This window comes from Pipistrellus kuhlii, unplaced genomic scaffold, assembly GCF_014108245.1.
Source record: "Pipistrellus kuhlii isolate mPipKuh1 unplaced genomic scaffold, mPipKuh1.p scaffold_m20_p_11, whole genome shotgun sequence".
NCBI classification, from domain to species: domain Eukaryota; kingdom Metazoa; phylum Chordata; class Mammalia; order Chiroptera; family Vespertilionidae; genus Pipistrellus; species Pipistrellus kuhlii.
In genome coordinates this window covers 24,514,077-24,539,157 of record NW_023425416.1, presented here as the reverse complement: position 1 = coordinate 24,539,157, position 25,081 = coordinate 24,514,077, and the positions used below count along the sequence as shown (strand labels likewise).

The window sequence follows — 25,081 nt, the reverse complement described above, 5'->3', positions numbered from 1 at the left end:
CACATGTGTTGGGTGACTTGGGCATTGCCTGTCTGGGACACTCTGGGTCCATGTGAGTTTTCACCCCAGCCTGTGAGTGTGGAGGTTCAGAAGCAAAATCCCTTTGCTGGGGACATAGGAGATGCTGGCCACCACAGAGTCAGCTCTGACTCAGGGTCTCATTTTATCTTCTCCCCAGAAACCCTGAGGGATGGTATCACCTCCATTTTATAGAAGAGGGAGAACAGAGGTCTCAGAAAAATTGAAATACTCAGCTAGGACACCCTCTTTAAACAGTTGCTTTACATAGTGACAGCACTATGACATTGAGCACAGGATGCCCCACACCCAACTTCAGGGTCTGTCTTAGAGCAGGCTTTGGGCAATTGGCTTTATCCAGATGGTTTGTGTAGAGACAACTGAAAATCTCACTTTTGTAAGATTGCACAACCTCAGTGCTCAATTCTTCCTGGCTCTGCTCCTGGCCCAGATGCCAGCACCCAACAATAATGACACATGGGTCATCCCAGGCTTCCAACAAGTGAGTGTTTATGAATAGAAAGGGACAGGAGGAGAGAAAGAAAAAGTGGGAATGATGGATAAATGGATGGAGGAGAAGGAGGGAGGAAGTGAAGAAAAGCAATGTTCCACCCTCACTGAAAGCACCTACCAAGCAGTTGGGGATTAATGACTCGTTCATCTTTTTCCTCAAGAGCATTTCCAACCAATTAAAACAGTACCATGTAACCCTCATTTTCTGTGAATCGTTGCATATGTGAGTCACACACATGGGATTTGTATTTAAAATTCTCTAATTGGTACCTTTAGCAAGAGATATGCATTGCCTCTAATTAAGTGATGGCAAATGTCACCCTATGATTTGGGAGGCCTGCCCTTTTTCTCTTTGGGTAATGTGGGAGTGCCAGCTCATTGGAATCAAAGTGCTGCTAATTGCTTCAGGTATTACAGGTACCAGCAAGGCAAAAGTGTTCTCAGCTCATGTATCAATGTGCTGGCCACTGTATTGGGGCCTGTGGACATCATCTCTCTTACGATGCTGCCTTTTCCTCAAGTGGGAGCGCAGAGGAGCACAAGTGGAAAAGGTGGGGCTGAAGATGACTCTGGAAGGAATTAGAGGAGAGGAATAGATGCCACCATGAACCCAATGGCATGGGTAAATATGGAGTTGAAGTCTTTTGGTGGATTCACCTAATTGTGTGGTCCAGGGCATTCAGTGTAGGATCAGCTTTGCCTTTAACAGGCTTACCACTCACCTATACAGGCCACTCCCACTCTCACTCTGAAGTAGGGAATAGAATGACTTTTAAAAAGTGCTATTATAATTATTATAGTTAGGAATCACTTTATAGCAAGAATGGACACCCACTCAAACTAGTACACATTTTTGTAACCAGTGGTTGTGAGAAGAATTAGTGAGAGGCTTCCCTTGGCACCTCCAGACACCATGGCAGGCTGACATGTCCATGGAGGGTGAGCCGGCCTGGATTGGGAAGCAGGAGTGGAGCCTCTAGTACTCCTGTAGCTGCTGGGGTGCTTCTCTTCTCTCTGCGTGTTGGCTCTCAGATTCGCTGTCTCCTGGAAGATTAGCTTCCACTGATTTTCATGGCTTCTCAGCTTCCCCTAAACCTTGACCGATAATTGCATGAATGCCAGTCACATCTCCTTCTGAACCTTTTTTCTCACGTGCCTGTCACCAAGCAAATTATAATTTCTGGGTCTCTTAAATGAACTCTAATCAACTGACCCAGCCTACCCTACCCATCAGTTTCTTCATAAGTTAGATGTTTACACTGGTCTACATGGCTCTACCAGGGGATCAGGTTAGACGGGGGAGTTGGGCATGACAGGATAGGGACCAGCCTAATGTCTAGAATGAGCTATTTACTAGTTGTAGTTAACCTCACTAGAGCATTTTGCAGTCAGTACAGCATGATTTTTACTCAAAGTTTACTTTACCCAGCGAGAAATATTGGAGTTCTGCAGATCAAGGAGCTAGCAATGGCCAGAGGGTCAACTTCAGGATGAAAGTAGAAAGGCTCAAAGGGTAAACCATCAGCCAATTGGCCCTGATGCTTGCATTGAGAATAAATGCACCTTTTCAGAAGTGGGAGCAAAGAGAAAAGAGCCAAGGTGTGCTCCCAAGAATGCGCCTGTGCTTTAGTTAGGGCACCTTGGGCAGGAGATCGAATTTCTCCATAAGTGGAGCAGAAATATCACACTGGTGTTTCTTCTGTGTGAGCACAGGCATTTTCCAGATACTGAAACATTACGGAGAAAAAGACAAGACAGAGTCAAAAAGCAGCGTGAGGGGGGCATGATATGACAGAGCTCAGGCTCAAGGAGAGTTGTAGAAGTTGTGAAGAATTGAAGGAGTCAGTTCTGAAGTTATATCTGAATGGAGCAAAGCATGATCTGATTGGCTTCAGTCTCTTGGAACAAAAAGGGAAAACATGTGTCAGGGGAGGGAACCGATTAAATGAGAAATAACAGCTAATGATTATATGGCTTGTGTAGAGACAACTGATTAAATAAGAAATAACAGCTAATTATTTATCCAGGATCAACACTTATTGCTTCTCCCTGGAAAGGAGATGGTTCTCGAGGATTCCATGAAGCCAGGGTTTGGAAGTGTCTCTGGATGATTCTGTGCTTGCCAGTGAACCCTGGGTGATGTAGATGCTACCTATCTGTCCAGCCTCTTGTCTGGCTTTGTCAATCAAGCTTTGTTCTCCAGCAAATGGGTCTGTTCACATTTTCCCCCACAGTGAATCAGGTGCTTTTCCTATTGGGCCTGTTTCTCTGCATGTTCCTCTGTCTGGGATTCTCCACATCCTTTATCCAGGGTTAATTCCTATTGCTCATGACTTAGAATCTACTTTTTCCAGGAAGTAATTCTGGATTACCATCTGGGTTGGTGCTTTTCCTCTCTTTTTCCATAGTACTCTGCTTTTTCTCTTCTTACTGACCTCCTGTCATAGGTTATCACTATATGATTTCCTTATCATGGATCCCTCTCTAGTCTGAGAGTCCCTTGAGAATGAGGACTTTATTCTTGCCCCATATTAATTGAGGTATAATTCACACATAATAAAATTTTGAAATGTCAGATTGATAAGGTGGACAAAGGCAGACAAGTGTACCCATCACCACAATCAAGATGCAGGACAACAACAACAAAAAAGATACAGGATAGTTCCAGCATCTTAGAAAGTTCCCTTGTGCCCACTTACAAGCATACCCCGCCCCCAGGCCCTAGCAACTACTGATCCGTTATCTGTCCTTATCCTTTGGTATTTTTTTAGAATGTCATATGAATGTCATCATACAGCATGTAGTCTTTTGTATCTGACTTCTTTCACTTCATTTCACCACAAAATGCTCTGGGTATTCATCTACTTTGTTGTATGAATCAATAGTTGATATATTGTGATGGCTGAGTGTGTGTCCATTAAGGGACATACTGAAACTTGTTTATCCTTTCATAGTTCATTTTAGTGTCCAGCTTGGCACTATTTTGAATCAAGATTCTACAAACATTTACATACAAGTCTTGTTGTGTAATTCTTGTTTTCAGTTCTCTTGGATAGATTCTAGGGCTAGAATTGCCGAGTTATTTTACAAGAAATTGCTAAACTATTTTCCAAAGTTCTAAAACATCTTCCAAAATGTTTTCTTTTACATTCTTACCAGCAAACGGATTAGTTGCTTCACATCATCATCAGAACTTGGGATTGCCAGTCTTACTTTAACCATTTAGTGAGGGGTGCTGGTATTCCATTGTGTGTTTGCATATCCTTGAAGATGAATGATATTGAGTATCTATTCATGTTCTTATTTGCTGATCATATATTTACTTTGGTAAAAGGTCTTTTTTTTTTGCCATTTTTAACAGATTATTTGTCTTATTATTGAGCTGCAAGAGTTCTTTATATGCATGGGTAAAAATCTTTTAAGAGTTATGTTTTGCAAATATTTTCTTCCAGTCTGCAGTTTTAAAAGTATTTCCAAGTGTGATTTTTAAAAAATTAGATATTTATAATTTTTCTGTATCAATTTTATCTTTCATGGTTCATGCTTATTTTGCCCCTTTAAATATTTGCCTAACCAAAGTTATTAAGATTTTTTTTACTATGCTTTTTTATCAAAGTCCTGTGTATAGGACCAAAATCCATGTAGAGATGATGTCTATATATGATTGTGCAGTAGGATTGAAAAAGTAATTTTGGATATGGTTCTAATTTTTCCAGCAACATTTAATGGCAATACCATCCTTTTCCTTCATTGAATTATATTGGAAACTTTGTCAGAAATTAATTGGACATCCCCCCGAGGGGTCCCAGATTGGAGAGGGTGCAGGCTAGGCTGAGACAACCAATCAATGTTTTTCTCCCCCACCCTCTAACCTTCTTATCTCTTTAAAATCAATAAAAACATATCCTCAGTGAGGATAAAAACATGTATGTCCTTATGTGAAGATTTAAAAAATATATATAATCAAAGTGGGAAAGACATGAGAACATTTTAGGGATGTTACATTCATATTTTCTAAAATGGGAACATTTAAACCATGCTGAGCCTCAGTTCCTATCTGCAAAATGATATGCTAATAAAGTTGTGAGGATTAATGAATGCATGCAAAATGTCTAATATGTGATAGGTATTCAAATAGCTGTAGTAGTGACAAGAGAAAAGAGAGGCAGGCTGTAGATAGAAGGAAAGAAACCCATTCCCACTAAAAGGGGGCGGAACCTCACCTTTAAGGTCTATAATCACCTCTCCTGCAGACACTGTAGCTGCCCAGAGAGCAGATTAGTGGGACTGAGTAATGGAACATCACAGTGTGTGCCCAGCCCATCCAAGTGACATGACAACCCCGTGAGTGGTGTTGTATTCCCCATTTTACAGGTGGGAAAGTAAAAAGTCTTTTGTGGCCAACTGGTTTGCAAAGGACCAGCCCCAAAGTGGCTAAGTCGTGGCTGAAACCCAGCAACTGTGACTGGATTCTGTGGTCTGCCACTGAGCCAAGTGGCACAATGAATCTGAAACACTGGGTAAGCTCCTGGCATATTCTCTGGCCATATTTCTAATGAGTAGCTTTAATGAAAGGGGGAAAAAAGATTATTTCTCTCAACAGCTGCAAATTATTTACATCGCATTTGTGGCGATGGCTAATAAAAAAGCAAAGGAGTGGGGACACCCCAGGTTGCTGTAATTATTTTGGGCCCATAATGAAGCACCGGATTAAATACCAACCAGTGAGCATGGATGAGTATGTGGCCCCTTTCAGACCTGCTTTAGACAGAGCTGCTGTCTGCCCTGGGAATGATTCAATCAGCAGAAATGAACACTAGTGGACAAGACCTGAGCATAGCAAGGCATGGGTCCCTGCCCCACTAAACTACTTCTGGGTTAGTTCATAAAAGCTGTGAAATAGGTGAGAAGGAACACAAATGTGGCTCATGTTGAGGAACAAGAGCCATTGCAGTGAGACCATTCTCAAATCTAGAAGCTCTTGCTTTGCCATGTTTACTGAAAAATATATATTAAAACACACACACACACATATATTTTAATTTATATATATATATATAAAACCCATTATATAACAACACCCATTTTAATATATGTATATATTAAAATGGGTGTTATATATTAGAATGTGTATAACAATATGAATGTGTGTGTGTGTGCTTTTTGGATATGGAGTATGGAAGAGTTTTTGTTTTTCTCAACTATTGGTTATTAATGCTGTGGTCATCTTGGAAAGTCACACCCATGGAAGTAGTGTCTTCATTGGTTTATAATAATCACATCTACCTCTCAGGTTGTTTTGTGGAGCATTATGTGTGTGATAGCACTTTTATTTATTTTAAAATATATATATTTTATTGATTTTTTTTAACAGAGAAAGGGAGAGGGATAAAGAGTTGGAAACATCGATGAGAGAGAAACATTGATCAGTTGCCTCCTGCACTCCTCCTACTGGGGATGTGCCTGCAACCAAGGTACATGCCATTGACTGGAATCAAACCTGCGACCCTTTAGTCCGCAGGCCAATGCTTTATCCACTGAGCCAAACCAGCTAGGGCTGATGACACTTATAAACTGTGAAGCAGGGGATGAGGTTTGGCATCAAGATCCTGTTGATTATTTTAGAGCTCCCTGTACCCGTTTTTTGTTTCTAAAGCACCTACTCTGCACCCGAGATTACGTGGGGAATAAAAGGTCAAACTGAGGCACTCAGAGTTGAGTAAACTGATTAACATTTTAGAAAGGTCACTCAGGATGCCAGTGTGTAAAATTAGGGTGGGGCAAGACTTCTTACTTGAAAGCCAGTCATGGCTGCTATCTGGATAGGAGATAGTGGGGCCAGGACCAAATAAAGGTGATGGAGTTGGCAGAAATGGAATATTCATCAGTTATGCTTCTCACACAAGAATATTACACTACTAAGGGCACATCTCATTGTAATTGTAGACCCTTCATTAGTCACTGTTGACTGTAAGTGTCTTGTATTCATTTTCTAGAGCTGCCTTCACTAAGTACCACAGACTAGGCGGCTGAGGAAAACGGAAATGTATAGTCTCACAGTTCTAGAGGCCAGAAGTCTCAAACCAGCTTGTCAGCAGGGCCATACTTGCTCAGAACACTATCTCCTGGCTGCTAGTGGCTTCTTGACTTGTGACAGCACAACTCCAGTCTTTCCATTGCGCTCTCTTCGTACCCATGTCTATCTCTGTGCTGAAATGTTCCCTTTGTATAAAGACACCAGTCATTTTAGATTGGTTCCCCCCCTAATGGCCTCATTGTAACTTGATTACCTCCATAAAGACCCTATTTCCAAACAAGTCATAGTTCAAGGTACAGGGAGTTAGAACCCCAACCTATGTTTTTTGGGATACAATTCAACCAGTAATGTATATTTAATATGTATTTTAAGTTATTAATTGTTCATTAGATAATATATCATTTATCTAGTCCAGTGGTCGGCAAACTACACGTGGCTCTTTGGCCCCTTGAGTGTTCTAAGGCCACTTCTTCAAAATAGACTCGCGCAGGCCGAAAACCAACTTCTGCACATGGGCCACAAAGTTTCAATTGCACTGTATGTGCATGCCTGCACATGGTATTTTGTGGAAGAGCCACACTCAAGTGGCTCGAGAGCCAAGGTTTGCCGGCTACTGATCTAGTCAATATATTGAAGAGAAACTTAAATTGTTGGATAATTTAGATAATTTAGATAACAGGGTCTTTAAATGATTAGGAAATATTCAAATGTTTGTTCAATCTTTATAGATATGTTGGTACTTATACGTACATGTATGTATATGAAATGCCGTACCCGTTTCTAATTGTGGGTCACATTAGGCTGAAGTCAGAAATATGGTTAGACATTCTACCACACAGACATATTCTGCTAGTCTGTTGATTGATCATGGACTTAAACTCTGAAACATCTATTAATAGATGGTAGTTGTGAGAATGGAAGCTTTTAATCAATTTTTGACAATTTCTATCAAAAAGAGAAATAATGGGGTTGTGGTCAGGTAAACCATGACCTTTTACAGCCATAAAGTGTGTTTGCTTCTCGGTGCTGGCCTCACTTTCTGTGTGCCTGGAGTGAACTGTTGCACCTCTTTACTTCTCTGGAGCGTCTGTGGCTATAAAATGAGACTTAACATCCTTTAAGGTGGTTGAATGAGAGCCTAGGACTAGATACATATACAATATTAATGTTATTATTATTATTATTATTATGGATTACTTATTCAAATGATGACCTTAAATGTCAATCTTTTTTCCTCCCTTAGTCAACAAGCACAAGCCATGGATCGAGACATCGTATCATGGAGTCATTACTGAGAACAACGATACAGTCATTTTGGACCCGCCGCTGGTCGCTCTGGACAAAGACGCACCGGTTCCTTTCGCAGGTAAGGCGATGGCTTAGCCTGGCTGGGCTGGGCTCGCCGTGGAGATGAGCTGGGGACCTCACAAGGCCCAGGCTTCAGCTTTATAGCTGCTGTCTCTATGCTGTGCATCTTAGAGGTCAGCCTGCTATTCCAAAGCTGTCCACCTCTTCTGATTTCTGGTGTGGATTCTGTATCTCCATGTAGTTTTTGTCCTTGGTGTCACTTCCCATGCAAGATGCTTATTGATTCTTCTTCTGAGAGGTGGTGTATTGCTGAAGGGGTCCCTGGAAGTTGGAAAAGTCGGGCCAGTAAGTTCCATAGGAGAATCGTCTCTAGAAAGATGACCCATTACCCATATATCCTGGTCAGGTGAAAACTTGTAGCTCAGTAGATTGGCAAGAGGAAAAGGAAAGAGAAAACGCTAGGAAATATTTGCTAAATGTAGGACAGAGCCGTGCCCTTGAGCTTCAAAGTGGGTGTTGCTTTTGGAGGAGGAACCCAAAGGCAGTGCCATTTTGCAGTGGGTAGCATGTGGGCAGAGAGCCTTCTCATTGTCTTCAAGCCTATGACTCCTTCCTCTCTGGCCTGCAAAGTCCAGGTCCCAGGGGGGTGCGAAGAGTACGGCCATGTCTCATGTTTCCACCCATTTTTGGCAAAAGAGAAGGGAATGGGTGATGGCAGGGGGTGGAGAGACTGAACAAAGAATTCCTGAAGATGCCTGCATCATGAGTAATATTGTTAACATTTTATAACTGTCAGAAGACAGACAGGAAATTTAATGAAGGTTTTCAAGATTTCTAGAAGATTGCTTTATGATAGATGGGTGCCGGGCTGAGGTTTTCACCATGATGAAGTCTATTTTTTCTGACAGTTTGTCTGCTACATTATGAGCTCCTTGGGCAGAAAAAAAAAAAAAATTGGTTCTTTTGCACTTTGAAGAGATAAGCTTTGTGAAGGGCCTTTTTTCATTACAGAATATTATAAAGTGAGGAGCTAGGGGAGGGTTAAATTGGGTAAATTCGGCCTTATGTGAAGATAAACCCATAGGCATTCTTGCAGAGCATGGGCGCTCTCAGAAGAAGGCTTTATCTTGATTTTATGTTGAATGATAACCACCTCGGCCACCTGCCTGTGGCTTCCATGGTGTGTGGAGTTGCAACATTTCTACTCATCCTCCTGCCATCCTGAGTCTCAGTTCAACCAGATTCTGCTGGGAAGGATAAATCCCACGCTGAGTTTTCCACAAAAGACGAGGTGTCTTCCCCAACCCCTCTGCCAGCCTGAGACTTCCAACTCATCACTTTCTTGGACATAACTAAACGGTATTGGGGTTAATCAGCAATTCTTAACAATCCCCGGAAATGAGATTTTAAAACAAACACTAGCAAAAAAACGCTTGGGTTAGGAACACGTTGGGTTTGGCATACACTGTGTGCTTAAAAAAATCAGACATAACCTTTAGCGATTGGGAGATTGAGCCTAAAAAAAGGAGGATCCTGGTTTATGTTGATGAATCAGGTCAGAATGCAGAGCCGAGTTGCAACTTCCCTCTCCAGACATGCCATGTGCTCCTGGCTCCCCCCACCTCTTCTACCCCACAGCCCTGTGCAGAGCTCCTTCCACCCAGCAGGCCCTCTCAGCCACCTCCCCATCCCATTGTGTGGTCCCTGTTTAAAACACAGCAGAGTAAACCAGTGACACTGTAAATGGTGAGCAAATGGGTGCTGTTAAGCCACGTTAGTGTAGTGAGGCTAGTTAGCTCTTTGAGGGATGAGGGGTGTGTCTGATTGTTATGTTTGCCCTCAGTGTAGCCTGTTTCATCATTTAGTGAGCTAGGAAATGAAAGTGGTTGAAAAACTGTCCCGCAGTCCATTGATATGCTTTCCAATGTACAGACCAAAATGGGGATGGGGAGGTGGGGGTGGGGGTGGAGTAGAACCATGTCAAGCAAATCTGATCTTTGAACGTTTGGATTTACAGAAGATCACTTACCTTCTTTGGGGGTAGGCCTCAAAGACAATTATCAGTTTTACCTGAAGCGTCACCAAAGGCTTTCCTTAAATCACAAACCTACCAGATGCCATTAAACTTGAATTTGTGTTCAAACCATCATATGTGCCCATGGGTTTCCCGGCACATCTCGAAATGAAGGTTTAACTTCTAAACCAAGCCCCGACTCGTTATTTTCATCTGAAGGCAATTTCTGTATTACCCCTGATAGTTGCCGCTGTATTAAAAAAAAAAAAAAAATCTTGCTTAATGCATCAAACTATAATCTTCTGAGCTCTTAAGAGCAAAAAATAAAGATGCTTTTTAAAATGGCCAGAGCTATTTTTCTCCATGTTATTTATGATTAGCACTAAGGCGGAACACAGGCACTAGCCATCCATCTATGCTGCAAGCGCTTATTTTAAAACATTTATCTTAAAAAGAAAAATACAGATTTATTTCAGATCCCTATCGTTCTCATAAAATTGGAAAATTCATATCTGCCAGCTCCATCACTCCATGAAGCCAACTGCAGCCTCTAGCCCCCTCTCCCCCTTATCAACTGCTCTTGTATTCTGTCCCTTCCCACCCCTTTCCCACCGGTCTGCATTTCCAATTTAGCCTGTGAAGTGAGCTAGAAGCTTTGGGGGCGATGGCTCCATTTGTATTATTTTTGTTTATTTGTTTTTTCTTGTGATTTCCACTTCTCCCTTAGAAAAATTTCTATGTAAAGTGTCATTTGTTTAAATAAAAAAGCATGATTCCATTTTGTATATAAATGCAGGGATTTAAAATAATTTGTATTATGTAGCTCCAGATTTTGACAATAATAAGTGTTTATTGTAGGAAATGTGAAAAATATAGCAAAGCACCAAGGAAAGTATGAAAAATGTTTTCTTATCCCTAGAGCTTCTGGTAACATTTTAGTGTATTCCCTTCCACTCATTATTCTACTTTTTTCCTACTTTAGAGTCAATATTATAATTTACTTTTTCCACTAAAAAATGAAAATACACCATTTTATTAAATACTGTTCTGCAACTGATTAAGTGGACGAATGCCTTCCTATTCAATTAATATTCTATAATTTAAAATTCTTTTCTTCATCTTGAGATATAATCAACATATAACATTGTGTAAGTTTAAAGTATATAGTGTATTGATTTGATAAGTATACTATTGTAAAATGATTAAACCATAGCCTTACCTAACACATCCATCACATCACATAATTACCACTATGTGTATGTGTTTGTGTGGTGAGAACATTTAAGATATTCTCTCTTAGCAATTTTCAAGTATCAAACTCAGTGTTATTAACTATAGTCATCATGCTATGCATTAGATTCCCCAAACTTAGTCATCTTATATCTGAACCTTTTCCCCCTTTGATCAACATCGCCCTATGTCCCCTACCCTCCTGGTCACCTCTATTTTACTTTTTTGTGTCTGTGAGTTTGGCTTTCAAACCTGATTCCATTTATAAGTGAATCCACATATAAGTGATAACATATATGCGATATAAGTGATTCCACATAATAGTGATACCACATATAAGTGATGCCATATAAAAGAACCTACATATAAGTGAAACCATGCAGTATTTGTCTATCTCTGTGGCTTATTTCACTGAGCATAATACCCTCAACGTGGTCCATCTATATTGTAGCAAATGGCAGGATTTTCTTCTTTCTCGTGCCTGAATAGAATTCCATTGCATTCACATATACGCTGATATCCTTCCATCTGTGGGCAGGCACTTAGGCTGTTTTCATATCTTGGCTATTGGGAATAATGCTGCAGTGAAATTGGAGGAGCATTGATATCAGTTTGCTATCCTGATTTTATATACCCAGAAGTGGGATTTCTGGATGCTATGGTAGCTCTATAACTGTTTAAGGAACCTCCATACTCTTTTCTTTAGCGGCTGTACAGTTTACATTCCCTTTAATGGTACACAAGCAAGTGATTTAGTGACAATATAATGGAATCACCAATTACGGGAGCCTCGCTGTCTTCATCTGTAAAATAATATAAGCTTTCCAGGGTTGCTGTGTGGATTAAATTTAAAGACTGTCTTTGATGCATGTTGTAGTGATTCAAGACGTAGACGTTAAATCGAGTTTAGTTTACTTCTCTCTGCCTGTCTCACAGATAAGACATCTAGCTCACAGAGAGACCCCGACACTTGCTCAGCATCCTGGAGCAGGCCGGCTGTGGGGCTGCATCTCTCTACCTGCCCTGAGTCCCTTTTCCTTTTCCTATGTATGTATATTATTACCTTTTGTACCTGCCCCACCTGATTAGTGGAGGCACCAACTCTTAATCAATGAGACTTCCCTCAGACCTCCGTTAAGTCCATCAGACCTGATTCAGTTCTCAACCCAGTGTCTGAGCCCAGTGGACATGACCTTCTAAAAGAATCAGATACAGAAAAATCCTTGAGTGATAATGAAAAGTCAATCCACTGCATGGCAAAAATAATAATAATAATAATAATAATAATGAAAGCAAATTGGGTACATTTTGAACTTATTAATTTCTATTGTACATGAGCACCACAGAGGCCTGTTAGGAAATTGTGGAGACTTTAAAATTGGAAGGAAATTAGACTGCTGCTCAGAGAGAATAGAACTATTCATTTGTCCACATTGGGTCGGTCTGGGCTTGTCTTTTGTGAGGACAGGCTGCAGAGAATGAAACGCTTCATTGGCTGGCTTTTCGGGCTGGGTGCCTCTCCGAAGGCTGCCCAGGAAATTGCCTGGGACATGGTTTGGCCTGGCTTGACGGGCAGGTTGCAGCAGGAGGTGCTCTTTTCTGCATGATTAACTCCATCTGTCCTTGTTCTGCACATTTTTCTGCCCCCGCTTTGGCCCCACAGGTGCCTGATGGCATAGAGTAGACCATCCCTGAGGGCTTGCAGCGCCATGGATTCTCATGGTGAGAAGGGAATGCTGGTTGTGAACAGCTGGTTGACCAGATGCCCATGGTTTTACATTTAGGCTCTGCCATTGACTAGCTGTATGGTCCCAGATACATTACTGAACTCCTATGCAGGCCAGTTTCCTCATACTTAAATAGGGAATAAACACAGTGCTTCTTCCCAGATTAATATGTGGGTTAAATAAGAAAAGAATGCAAAGTGCCAAAAGCACTCTCTGGAAGCCAGTAGCTGGCTGATATATCATAATTCTGATAATCTTCGCAGTGATAATGGGGTAATCAGAGGAATCATAGTTCTTATTACCAGCAATGAGCCACATGTGTTTTATTCATTTCAAATTGATTATAGCGATATGACTGTAATCTGCAATAATGACATTAAGAAAAGGAGAAAAGTAACTTTGGAGTTTGATCTAAAGGCTTGATATAGTCACCCATTGGCTTGATGCAATCGCCATCAACCTATGTTGCCTAGATTGCTGGGTTGTGTGGCAATGTGGTGACAGTCAGGTAAGTAAAGTAGGGGAAACTCGTTTGTGACTTGTGCAAACCTCTATAAATATTTGGAAATAAATTTCCTTATATTTTACCTATAATTTTTCCCTGTGGAATAATTTATTAGTTGCAAGATATACTTTTAGATTACTGCAAACCACATGTCCTTTTATTAATGAACACACACATGTAAACACATATACACACACAGAGACACACATATGTGTGCCAGTTGCCGCACACACAGTATTGCATCCCAGTCTCACACGAACCCTGTGAAACAGGCAGGCCAGCTATTGTGATTCTGTTTTGCAAATGAGAACATTGAGACTTAGAGAGAAATTAAGTGACTGTTCTAGCTGAGAATGGATCAGCTCTGTCCCTCAGTTCCAGACCCTCCATCTCCAAATCCTGCCTTCTTTCTCCCTCACCAATTGCCCCGTGTGTGTGAGACACAGCTCATTGGCGTTAGAAGACTTATATGTACCTGGATATAGAGTTAAAGAATGGTGAATCCCATTTTAAGTTCCCTTTTAAGTTCTTTTCCCATCTTTCTAATTATGTCAGGAAGAAAGGCGCAGTGTGGGATGGTCCAGAAGTCTTCAACACCTCTCAAACACTTGCTAATCTTATTGACAAAAAAGCAAGCTCAGTCTCATAACATTCCATACACCATTCAGCTAGAGTTTTAATATTCTGCTGTATTTTGCTTAGCGTACTTTCTACTTGAGGCAAGTATTGCTGGCATTTCAGTATTCTCTTTTAAATAAATTCATTTGAATTTTTTTTAAAACCCCCATTTAGAGAATAAGGTAAGGGAATACATGTTTAGGTAGTTTGTGGCAGTGGCAAAAACCATAAAAGAGGTCTATGACTGAGTTCCATGTGGGAGACAATAGACTAACCACATCTGGGCCTCACTCTCCGGTCCAGCAATCTCAGGACCACCTTACTGGACCCATCCTTCTTCTGTCTGGCCTGCCTCGTGGCTCTCTGAGTGCTGATCCTGGCAGCAGAGGAGCCATCTCTATCAGCCTCCCAACAAATGTGTCCTGCTTTGTGTTGGGAATCATTCTGAGGACCAGAGGCAGGGTGCTCCCTCGTATCCCATACTGCTCTCTGCGCATTCACTGGGCCTCAGAGGCCTGCCATAGCAGGGCCTGCAGAGAATCAGGTTCAGACCTGGGCACTGTCTTGGACCCCTCACCTCTCAACATTTTTGAGCTTTTTTTTTTTTTTTTTTTTTTTTTGAATCAAGAATAAATGGGAAGCCGGGACCGGTTTGGCTCAGTGGCAGGCGTCTTCAAACTACGGCCTGCGGGCCACATGCGGCCCGCAGAGGAGTCTGATCCGGCCCGCCAGGTTTTTTGGGCAGTGAGCACAGCCGAGGTGTTACAGTAGGAATTAATAGTTCATATAGTTCGGCCCTCCAGCTCTCTGAGGGACCGTGATCTGGCCCCCACTTTAAAAAGTTTGAGGACCCCTGGATAGAGCGTCGGCCTGCGGACTGAAAGGTCCCGGGTTCGATTCTGGGCAAGGGCATGTACCTTGGTTGCGGGCACATCCCCAGTAGGGGGTATGCAAGAGGCAGCTGATCGATGATTCTCTCTCATCGGTGTTTCTAACTCTCTATCCCTCTCTCTTCCTCTCTGTGAAAAATCAATAAAATATATTTTTTTTTAAAAAGAATAAATGGGAAGCAGGAAGACATGGGCAAGTGTCTATTCATTCATGTACATGTGAAAATTACTAAGAAGAATACAGAATAAAACAAAATCAACCCTCACTTCTAAAACCCTGCTAGATTATTTTTTTCTGTTCATATATAGATCATAGTTCTTATTAATTTGGATCAAAGGATATATGGCCCAGAGTCTTTGTGTTTTCACTTCCACAGGTATGTTCCCAGCTGACTAGAACATATTCAAAAATATTACTGCGGTGTAGGCATAATTATACATTATATAGTTGTATCACGGTTTATTTAACCATTTCACTATTTTTGTATATTTAGATTGTTTGCAATATTTTTTCCATTTTTAGAAATCATACTGCTGTAAGCAACTTTGAGATATCTTTCTTATACAAATATGGGAGTCAATATTTTATGTTTATGATTTAATGCAAAGATAGTGAGTAAACAAATGTGTTCTATTTTCAGTGACAAATTAGATTGTGTTGTTGAATGTTTTTGTTGATATGATCTGTGATTGCCCAATTTTTGAGCAGATGGTGAGGTTCAGATTAGACAGGGAAGTGAGAACCAGACTCGGCGCCCACACCTGTCTGCGGCCTGCGTCCCGGCTCTGCAGGCTTCAGGCTGCAGCCTATGACGAATGCTCCCCATCACTATGGTGACTGTGACCTAAGGGTTTCCAGCTGTAGGCAAGATGCGATTTGAGAACTCATCCAAGTAATACAGAAGTTGCTTTAAAGCTGAACAATATCGCCCTACGCCCGTGATCGACAAACTGCAGCCAGTGAGCCACATGCAGCTCTTTGGCCCCTTGAGTGTGGCTCTTCCACAAAATACCATGGCCTGGGCGAGTATTTTCAAGAAGTGGCGTTAGAAGAAGTTTAAGTTTAAAAAATTGGCTCTCAAAAGAAATTTCAATCATTGTACTGATGATATTTGGCTCTGCTGACTAATGGGTTTGCTGACCACTGCCCTAGCCAGTTTGGCTCAGGGAATAGGGTGTCTGCCTCACAGACTGAAAGGTCCCAGGTTCGATTCTGGTCAAGGGCATGTACCTCAATTGCAGCCTCAACCCTCAGTCCTGGTCAGGGCATGTGTGGGAAACAACTAATCTATGTGTTTCTCTTACATCGATGTTTCTCTTTCCCTGTCTCTTCTCCTCCCTCCCACTTTCCACTTTTTCTAAGAATTGACGGAAAAATATCATTGGGTGAGGATTAACCAAAAACAAAAAACAAAAAACAAAAAGCCTACAACAAAAAACAAAAAAAATGTTGAGGGGTGAGGACACAGCAACCAGTAAATAAGTCAGAAGACTCGGTCAGGTTGGTGCTGTCATCTTTGGGGAAGATGACAATGAAAGTTTCCAGTTTTAGTCTCTAGGATCAACAAAGCTTTTTGGACCACACACATGGTCCTGATGCTGCTGGTGCTGCAGGGCCTGCCAGCAGACTTGGAGAAAGAAAAACCTGCCATATCCATAACTCTGGAATTAGAGTATTAGTTTGGCTTAAATTTCTTGGTTGTCTTCTGCCAGCTTGGCAGCTACCAGCCTCCACAGTTTATGTATGGTGTTAGGGGCATATTTGGGGCCCTTTCTTGGTTACCCCACCACCGGCATTGCATTCACTCCACTGTTTCCCTTTCACATTGTATGCTCCTTCCTCTGTGTGCTGGTGGCCAAGCAGGTCAGGAAGCAGATCTTAGCCCTGTATAGGTGGACAGGGGTCATGCACATGAATTCTGGGCTCCAGGAGCCTGGGACACAAAACCCTTGCCTTGCTGAGAAGAGAACAAAGCCTTTCTCCAGCCATGGTGATGGTAGGTGGCCACTCTCTAGGGTGGAGCTACCCTGCTGGAAGGAGAATAGGGAGCTTCCTAGGTTTGTGGTCTTGGCCTTGAATTTTTTCTCACAACTGTTAACAAACCCTTCCAAGTCTCTCTTCTCATAAAGTATCCTCTTTCCTGGCTCTCAGAGTTCCTGACGCTGTCTGCCTGCGTTGGCCTTTTGTTGTTGTTGATTTTAATTTCTCTCATGTTGAAGGTCATGTGTATTTTTGCTGCAAGGCAGCTTAGCTTTGGTCAGTGTAGAATGGCCCATCTCATCTGAAGGATTCCACTGTTTGCCTCTCTTCCATCATGATCAGGCTTAGTCCTGGCTTCCCAAGCTCCCTGTGGAAGTCTGGTTGAAAGGGTTCTTTGGCAACAGCTGTAGTCTTTTCAAGTAAGCTCCTGCAAGCTGCTCCTGTGTCAGTAGCCAGGCGCTAAGGGGATGCATGCTATGGGATGGCTGGAGGAGAGATTAAGAGCACAGAGGGAGGAGGCAGAAGCAAGAGGTGACCAGGCAAGGAAAAGAAGAGGGTGAGGGTCCTAGGTAAATACCCATAGCAGGGCCTGGGCTCCAGGGTCTGAATGGGGGTCGGAGGCTATTCACCACTGACCATGGCCTTCTCAGTGAGAAGACTCTGGTGAGGCCCTGCTCCAGGTAAACGAATGTTTAAGGGAGAACCAGTGTTGATTTGTGGGCCTTTCTCTATCAATGAGGCTGAAGAATCAGGGGCATTCAGGAAGGTGAACCAGCATGGTTTGCCTTTGACTAAAAGTTCCTTGGGATGTGATCAACCAAGAAGGTCCTGGTTACCAGTGGGAGCTGGTCACCCCAACAGGAGGGAAGTGGAGTTCCATGTTAGAAAGCTTGAGTGGTGGCACTAAGAGAAAGCTTGAGTGGTGGAATTTCCACCCTTGAATGTGGGAATTTCCATTCTTCTGGGATTCTGAGTTAATTGCCCTCAAAGTGGTTCCCCCATTGTGAGGGTGATTCTGTTCCCTAAGAACGGTTTCCCAGTCCATTGTTCTCTACTGTTCCCTGTTCACCACCGTTCACTTTGCCATCGTCTGGTTCTGCTCCATCCCACAGTGCTGGACTCCGCAGGAGTGGGCACAGTGCTCCTGAGGTCAGGGTCTGGGCTTCGCTCCATGGGGACATTCTTAGCTTCATTCATCTTCCTGTCAGTGTCCCTGACTCTGCAGTATGAGCAAGAAGACAAAGGGGTCAGACTTAGAACTCCACAGTCCAGGATCCTCATACAGAGCATCAGGAAAAACAAAAATGAAGAAAAAAGCCAAAAGCAGCACCACCATTCCCCCCCCCCCCCACCACCACCACACACTATTGGAGATAGAACAGAAGACACAGACACCAGTCAGGCTGCGAGCTTGAGGGCATCCCAGGGTCTCAGGGACTCCACATCTATGGCCTTATTGACAAATGAGGTACATACATGGTTATGGTACTTTCCCACTCACTGGCCCCGGTGGTCAAATTCCAGGCCTCATGACCAAGCTCCCCTGCCCAATTGGGACTGGACCTGAGGTGGGCACCTGACTCAAGGTGGTAGTCAAAGAAATGGCTAGTTATAGACTGGGACTTGCTCCCTGGATAAAAAAGAGCACGTAGGCCCATTGGCTTCCTGTTTGCATGCTGAGGGGCCGTTGGAGGTTGGGGGATGCTGATGGAGCTTCTGTGACATGTACAAATCAAAGTTTCGCTTGGTCAGCAGGTTGACGATGGCACCTGTCCCAGAGAGAAGCGGATGTGCCCAGAGGGAATAGAGTGAGTGGTCTCTGACTGTGGCCCCCGTTCCTAAGCAGTCTTGGTGATCTTGGATTTGCACGAAATCATCCTCATGGCTGTATTTGTATATTCACTCTCTTTCCTGACAGGGCTGTGTATGTCACTATCCTTGGAAACCCAAGAGACCAAATGAAAAATCACCTGTTATTATGGTTTTCAATATTGAAGGTGTGGTGCATTGTTTGAGCTTAGGGAGAAAAAAAAAATCCCAAGGATTTATTTCTCTGTCTTTTCTAAGGGGGCAGCATAGAAAAGAATGAACTGGGAATCTGAAAGCATCAGGGGAATCCTCTTGCAAAGCTGTAACTGGAGATCATCACAGTGAAATCAATGGTGATTGAAAACCAGCTCCGATTGTCCGTAATTAGATTATTTAATAGCCAAGCTTAGACACATTAATGCCGACTCCAATCCCTTCTCCAGACGCCTTTTTCACGACGTATGACAGTGGCCATATTGAGTGCGCCTGGAATCAGACCTCATCACAAATATTAATTATGAACATGCATTTATAAGGTCAGTGGTTTTACTTTAATAGGAATTTGGGGCCTATGAATGCAAGTCTGAAATGTCTTAGACTCGTTTGAGAATCCAAATCAAAGAACAGGAGTATGGGCAGGCAATTATAGTTTATTCTGCTTGGCACCAGGTCCGGCGCGAGATCAGCGAGTACCTTGGCATGAGTTCAGAGCTCAATTTTATTATCTTGTAGCTGCCTGTAATCACAGATGAGGCATCAAAGGCCAGCTGTCCCCCATGAACCTTGACAGTCTATATAAACTAATTACTTTTTTATGAGCCATCCTTTCAGAGGTTTGGAGAGAGGGCCTATCAAGCCAAGTTCAGGATAACCCACAAACTTTAAAAATTATTATTATTTGTCGAAGTTCCAGCTGAGTGTCATGCTCAATGACATCCCTTGCAGTGGTTGACTTGGGCGATCATGGGCTTCATTAAAATATAATATTTGGGGGGAAGGTGAATCCCGGTGTGGCCTGAGTGTTTTCTGCATATTGATGATACTAATAGCAAAATTTCAAGGGCAAGGAAGAAAAAAAAAAAAGTAATTTGGAAAGTGAGGGCACATTAGCAAAAGCCCCTCTCTTGGCTCGCAGGTCATGGACTTCGGGGTAGAAATTTTGCACTGTTTGCCGGTCAGTCTGATGCACAGAGAACACCCGTGGGCCCTTGCCCTTTTTTGTATATGTCTCTTAGAATCAGTCCTAAGGAGGCGAAATGACAAATATAACATTCGCTATCTCTCCACCTGGGCCACCCAGTGGGCCACCTTTCCTGGCATTGTTCCTGTCACATTTGGTGTGGGCCTTGGGCTGTCCCCTCTGCCTCACAGCCTTCTCCACTGCAGCCTCCCATTTGGTGGGCTGGCCATGCCATCTCAGATGTATTTCTGTGTCAACCTCTGCCACTTGGTGCTCCATCCCTGCCTGCCTCCGGATGCTCATTACTCTGATGCTGTCTCAGTGGTCCATGCAGATGCTGACAGCCCCTGGGTCAGCCCGGGCGGTAGGGCACTGATCTTCGCTGACCCCCTTCACCGTCTCTCTGCCAGCCCTGGAGGAAGTGGCCTTCCTCTCTTCTGGCCCACACTTGCTCAGGGATGCCCACAGAAACGTCAAGGAGTACAAATGCTGAATGATATGGCAGTTGCATGCTTAGTTTTTTAAATAAACTGCTAAGCTTTTTTTGTGACTGTACCATTTTCCTCCCCCCCCCACCCCTGCAATGTATGAGAGATCCAGTTTCTTTGCAACCTAGCTGGCATTTGATGAGTTACTATTTTTTATTATAGTCATTCAGATAGATATGAAGTGTTATCTCATTATAGGTTTAATTTGCATTTTTCTAATGGCTAATGATGTTGAATATCTTTTCATGTGCTTATTTGCCATGTGGATATCCTCTTGCATGAATTGCCTTTTATGCCTTTTGTCCATTATCTAATTGGGTTGTTTATGGGGTTTATTGTTGAGTTTTGAGAGGTCTACACATATTCTAAATATGAGTGCTTTGTCAGATATCTGGTTTATAAATATTTTCTCCCATTAATTAGTTTGTCTTTTCATCCTTTTACCAGGTTTTTTCTCAGAGCAAAAGTTTTAAATTTTTATAAAGTCCAATTAACTTTCTATGGATTGTGTTATATTTTAGTGCATAATCCATTTGTAGTTAATTTTTGTAAAAGATGAGACACTTAGGTTGAGATTGTTTTGTGTGTGTGTGTTTTGTTTTGCCATTGGAGGTCTAATTGCTTCCACACCATTTATTAAGAAGTTTATCTTTCTTCCATTGAATTGCTTTTTCACCTTATCTAAAAGCAGTTGGGCCTGGTTGTTTGGATCCATTTCTGGGTTCTCTTTTCTGTTCCATCAATCTATATTTCTACTACCCCATCAATACTACACATTCATGTTTACTGTAGGTATATAGTAAGTCTTAAAATCAGGTAAAGGAATTATTCTTTTTTTTTTTTTCAAAATTGTTTACACTAGTTCTGTTAATTTTCCATATAAATTTTGGAATAATTTTGTCTATAGTTACAAAAACTCCTGCTGATATTTTGATAGGAATTGAGTTAAATTTGTTCATCAATTTGGGGATAATTGACATCTTTAGTTGAGTCTTCCAATCCATAAATAGTTTGTCTCTCTATTTTCTCTATTTATTTCCATTTTCTTTGATTTCCCAAATTAGTATTGTGGAGGTTTTACCATATAAATCCTGCACAAGTTTTGTTAGATTTATACACAAATAGTTTTTCTTTTAGTTACTGAAAATTATGCTGTATTTTTAATTTTGTTGTTCATTATATTAACTCACATTTTTGCTTGTGTGCTTTCCTGGTGTTTAAGGTTCCTTCTTTTACACTTCTTTTCTGTTTCAAAATTTTTCTTTAGTCATTTTTTTCAAAATAGTTCTTCTGGTGACAAATTCTCTTAGTTTTCTTTTATCTGAGAATTTCTTGATTTCCTCTTCATCCATAAAGTAAAATTTTTTCTGGATATATGATTCTGTGTTGACAACTTTTTTTTTCAATGCTTAAAAAATATTGTGCCCTTCGCTTTGGCTTCCTTGATTTTCCTGTTAAAAATCCATTGTCATTCTGGTTGCTTTCAATATGTTTCTGTGTTTTTAATTTTTAGAAGTTAAAGGTGGTATAAAGCTTGCCATGGACTTTTTAAATTTTATCCTGTTTGATAGTCACGTGACTTCTCAACTCTTTAGGTTTGTGTCTCTTGTCAAATAATGGGGTCTTTTCAGCCATGATTTCTTTGAGTATTTTTTTCAGCACTGCACTTTCCCGCCCCGCCCCCCCCCCCCCCCCCCCCCTTCCAGGACTCCAATGACATGAATATTAGATATTTTCTTATAGTGCCACGGATCCCTAAGTTATTTTGTTTGTTTGTTTCTAATTTATTTTCCTTCTCTGGTTCAGATTGGGCATTTCTGGTTTTTTGTTTGTTTGTTTGTTTGTTTGTTTCTCTTCTAGTTCATGTATTCTTTCCTCCATTCTGCTGAATAGTCCATCCACTGATCCTTTTACTTGTTATGTTTTTCAGCTCTGGAATTTCCTTTTTTTATTTTTACCTTTTGTTTCTTTACTGGGATTTTTCCTAATTCCTTGCTTATGCTTTCTATTTTTTTTTATTTTTATTTTTGGAGGGTGTTACTTATACATGCGCATAATGGACAATTCAAGCACTTTTTATCATGACTATTTGGCTTTTCTGACATTGCTTCATCGAGGCAATGGGTAGGCACCACCTCCTTACTGCCAACTGGAGGTAAAACTCCAGGTTTTCTACTGGCTTCCATTGATACCTGAGGGGGCCCTCCTGTTATTGCTAGGTGGGGAGATGGACTTATTATACCTTACTGGGCACTGGTGAGCATCCTGACTTTCTACTAATTTTATTCTGATACCTGTAGTGAGCAGGGCAGAGACTTCCTCATTACTGCCAGGTAAGGGTGGTCATATAAGCTCCCCATGTGGTCTCCACTGACCCTGTGAGAGGGGTCCTCATTTCTGGCCATTGGGGATGAAAATCTCAACTGCCCACTTGATTTTTTAAAAAATATATCGGGTCTAGTAATAATTAATGTCGTTTTTAACATTCGTTTAAAATCTTGCTTGGCGTTGACTTGTATTGACATAACCTTCAAACACGTGGTATCTACAGAACGTGAGAAGTGCAATTAACAAGTTTTGCTTGAAAAAGTTTGTGTTTGGTTTGGTTTTTGTTGCAAAACTAGGGCTAAGAAGATGACGGATGAAGAGCATATCCGGCACTGCATGCTTTACGAGTTCCAATTAGGAAGAAAAGCAAGTGAGGCTGCAAAAAACATCTGTAGTGCTCTTGGTCAAGATGCAGTTAGCGCCAGAAAATGCCAGCGTTGGTTTGAGAAATTTCGCGAGGGAAATTTTTCGTTAGATGACAAGAGTGGTCGAGGCCGTGTGTCCAATTTTGATCAAGAAGCTCTTCAAGCTCTTTTGGTGCAAAATCCTCAAATTACCCAACAAGAGCTTGCGACAACTTTAAATTGTTCACAAAAAACAATTTCCAATCAATTGTGTGCACTTGGCAAAGTCCAAAAGTTTGGAAAATGGGTTCCTCATGAGTTGACTGACAACAACCGTAATCAAAGAGTCACAATTTGCAGTTCGCTCCTCTCTCGTCAAAATCGTTTGCCGTTTTTAGAGCAAATTGTTACCGGAGATGAACAATGGGTGCTGTATGTTAATTTGAAAAGGCGGCCTCAATGGTTGGACAAAAATGAGGCTCCGCAGCCCACGCCAAAACCTGACTTGCATGCGAAAAAAGTGATGTTGTGTGTTTGGTGGAATTTTAAAGGAATTCTTCATTATGAACTTTTACCATCTAACCAAACCATTACAAGTGCAGTGTATAGTGCCCAATTGGAAAGGTTAGCCCAAGCTTTAAGAGAAAAAGAACCCGCGCTGATTAATCGGAAGGGCGTAATTCTTCACCACGATAACACACGACCGCATACTGCAAGAATCACTGCTGAAAAACTACGCCAGTTGGAATGGGAAGTTCTCCCTCAACCTGCATATTCTCCTGATATTGCCCCTTCCGATTACCATTTGTTTCGTTCTTTGCAAAACTTTCTTCTTGGAAAACAATTTAATAATGAATAATGCCTCAAAAATGCATTGACTGAATTTTTTGCATCAAAATCACAAGAATTTTACAACAGAGGGATTAAAATGCTTCCTGAGCATTGGGCACAAGTAGTAGAAAACAACGGCAACTATATTGTTGATTAAATTTTGTTGTATTGTTTAAATAAATTCGATTTAAAAAAGTATTAGAAAATGACATTAATTATTACTAGACCTAATATTTTATTGATATTTTACAGAGAGGAAGGGAGAGAGATAGAGAGCTAGAAATGTCGATGAGAGAGAAACTGCCTCTTGCACACCCCCACCGGGGATGGGCCCGCAACCAAGGTACATGCCCTTGACTGGATTCGAACCCAGGACCTTTCAGTCCACAGAACGACGTTCTACCACTGAGCCAAACTGGTTTCGGCTCCCCACTTGATTTTCTGTAACATCACCTCACCTATGGGTTTGGAGTACCTTATTAGACAGCCTTGTGAAGCTGTAGGTGGAGGCTCCCTACTAAGTTTTTTTTGGCATATACAAGGGCGAGGCCAGAATTGCTAACGCTGTGTTTATCTGAGTAAAGTGGCTGTTGCCTGAAAGTTATCTGTCTTCTTCTGCTACACCTTTTCTTTGGTTAGAGAGAACAACCTTTTCTTTGGGGCTTTTTTGGTTTTGTCTGAACCTGTTGGCATTTATGAGTTGCTGTCTTCTTCAGCTCCAAGTTTAGAACATATGAAGCAAACACACACACACACACACACACCCCACAGGAAACTCACCACTATGTCTTTTCTCAGGTTCCTAGCTCTTTTACCAGTTTACCTTCTCTCCAACTTTAAGTCTTTTTATGTTTGTCTTATATGTCTTGTCTAGGATTTTTAGTTGTATTTAGTGGGAAGAGTAAGTTAAAATTTAAGTTTTTATTTGTAAATGTAAGTCCAAAGCTGCTAGGTCTTGTCATTTTTAAAAGAAGCCAGCAATCAGAACTGTGTGTGAAATTTCAATTTAAAAAAAGTAATTAATTTTATCTATAAAGTGCTGTGTAAGACAGACAATCCATAGATTAAAATAACTGCTAACTGAATTTGGCCCCAGCTCACTAGCTTGAGACCTCTCATTTAAGCTATCCAGGCAATGAGGGATGAAGGTTTGCACACTGACAAAGAGAGGCTTTTGCCCTACCCCACATTTGTTTGTTCATTCATTCATAAGACATTATTGAGCGTCTACAGATGTGAAGTACAGTGGTGAATGAGACA

General features: G+C 41.6%; 1 protein-coding gene across 3 annotated transcripts in view; it reads left to right on the top strand.

The window, feature by feature from the left end:
• CLSTN2 (calsyntenin 2) overlaps positions 1-25,081 on the top strand; it is a 507,781-nt gene that overhangs the window by 199,217 nt on the left and 283,483 nt on the right. For all 3 annotated transcript variants that reach the window (XR_006741125.1, XM_036431289.2, XM_036431288.2), the window contains exon 2: positions 7,812-7,934. Coding sequence is in view for 2 of the 3 variants with exons in the window: in XM_036431289.2 (XP_036287182.1) it covers positions 7,812-7,934 (123 nt within the window). In the remaining variant the exon portion in view is untranslated. The remainder of the gene's footprint in view (positions 1-7,811; positions 7,935-25,081) is intronic.